This window comes from Penaeus monodon, chromosome 25, assembly GCF_015228065.2.
Source record: "Penaeus monodon isolate SGIC_2016 chromosome 25, NSTDA_Pmon_1, whole genome shotgun sequence".
Classification (NCBI taxonomy): Eukaryota; Metazoa; Arthropoda; class Malacostraca; order Decapoda; family Penaeidae; genus Penaeus; species Penaeus monodon.
The window spans coordinates 10,461,380-10,461,662 of record NC_051410.1 but is presented as its reverse complement, the minus strand read 5'-3'; the positions used below and the strand labels follow the sequence as shown (position 1 = coordinate 10,461,662).

Genomic DNA, 283 nt, shown 5'->3' with positions numbered 1-283 from the left:
CAGTAGAAAACCCACCAAGGTCGTCACAGACACCGCACGACTTCTTACAGAAAAGACTCATGTAAGGCGCGTTTCGTGTGCACTCGCCCATCTGACTCCACTCTTTGCAGAACACGTTCGTATCTGTACACGTGTTACCTGATGGAATTGAATGGGTGGGTGATAAGAACAAGGAAGCATATAAGCGGGTGATATGAGGGATTTCGAGATTTATGATCGGAGGTCGTGTGTATAGATTGATTTTTGGTTCTGATACTTTCTGAGTGGTATTGGGCAACATTGG

General features: G+C 45.6%; 1 protein-coding gene across 2 annotated transcripts in view; it reads right to left on the bottom strand.

The window, feature by feature from the left end:
• Positions 1-283, bottom strand: part of LOC119589433 (zinc metalloproteinase nas-15-like) — a gene marked incomplete in the record, with an annotated part of 13,039 nt that overhangs the window by 1,402 nt on the left and 11,354 nt on the right. For both annotated transcript variants that reach the window (XM_037938043.1, XM_037938042.1), the window contains 1 exon segment: positions 16-138. In XM_037938043.1, the coding sequence (XP_037793971.1) occupies positions 16-138 (123 nt within the window).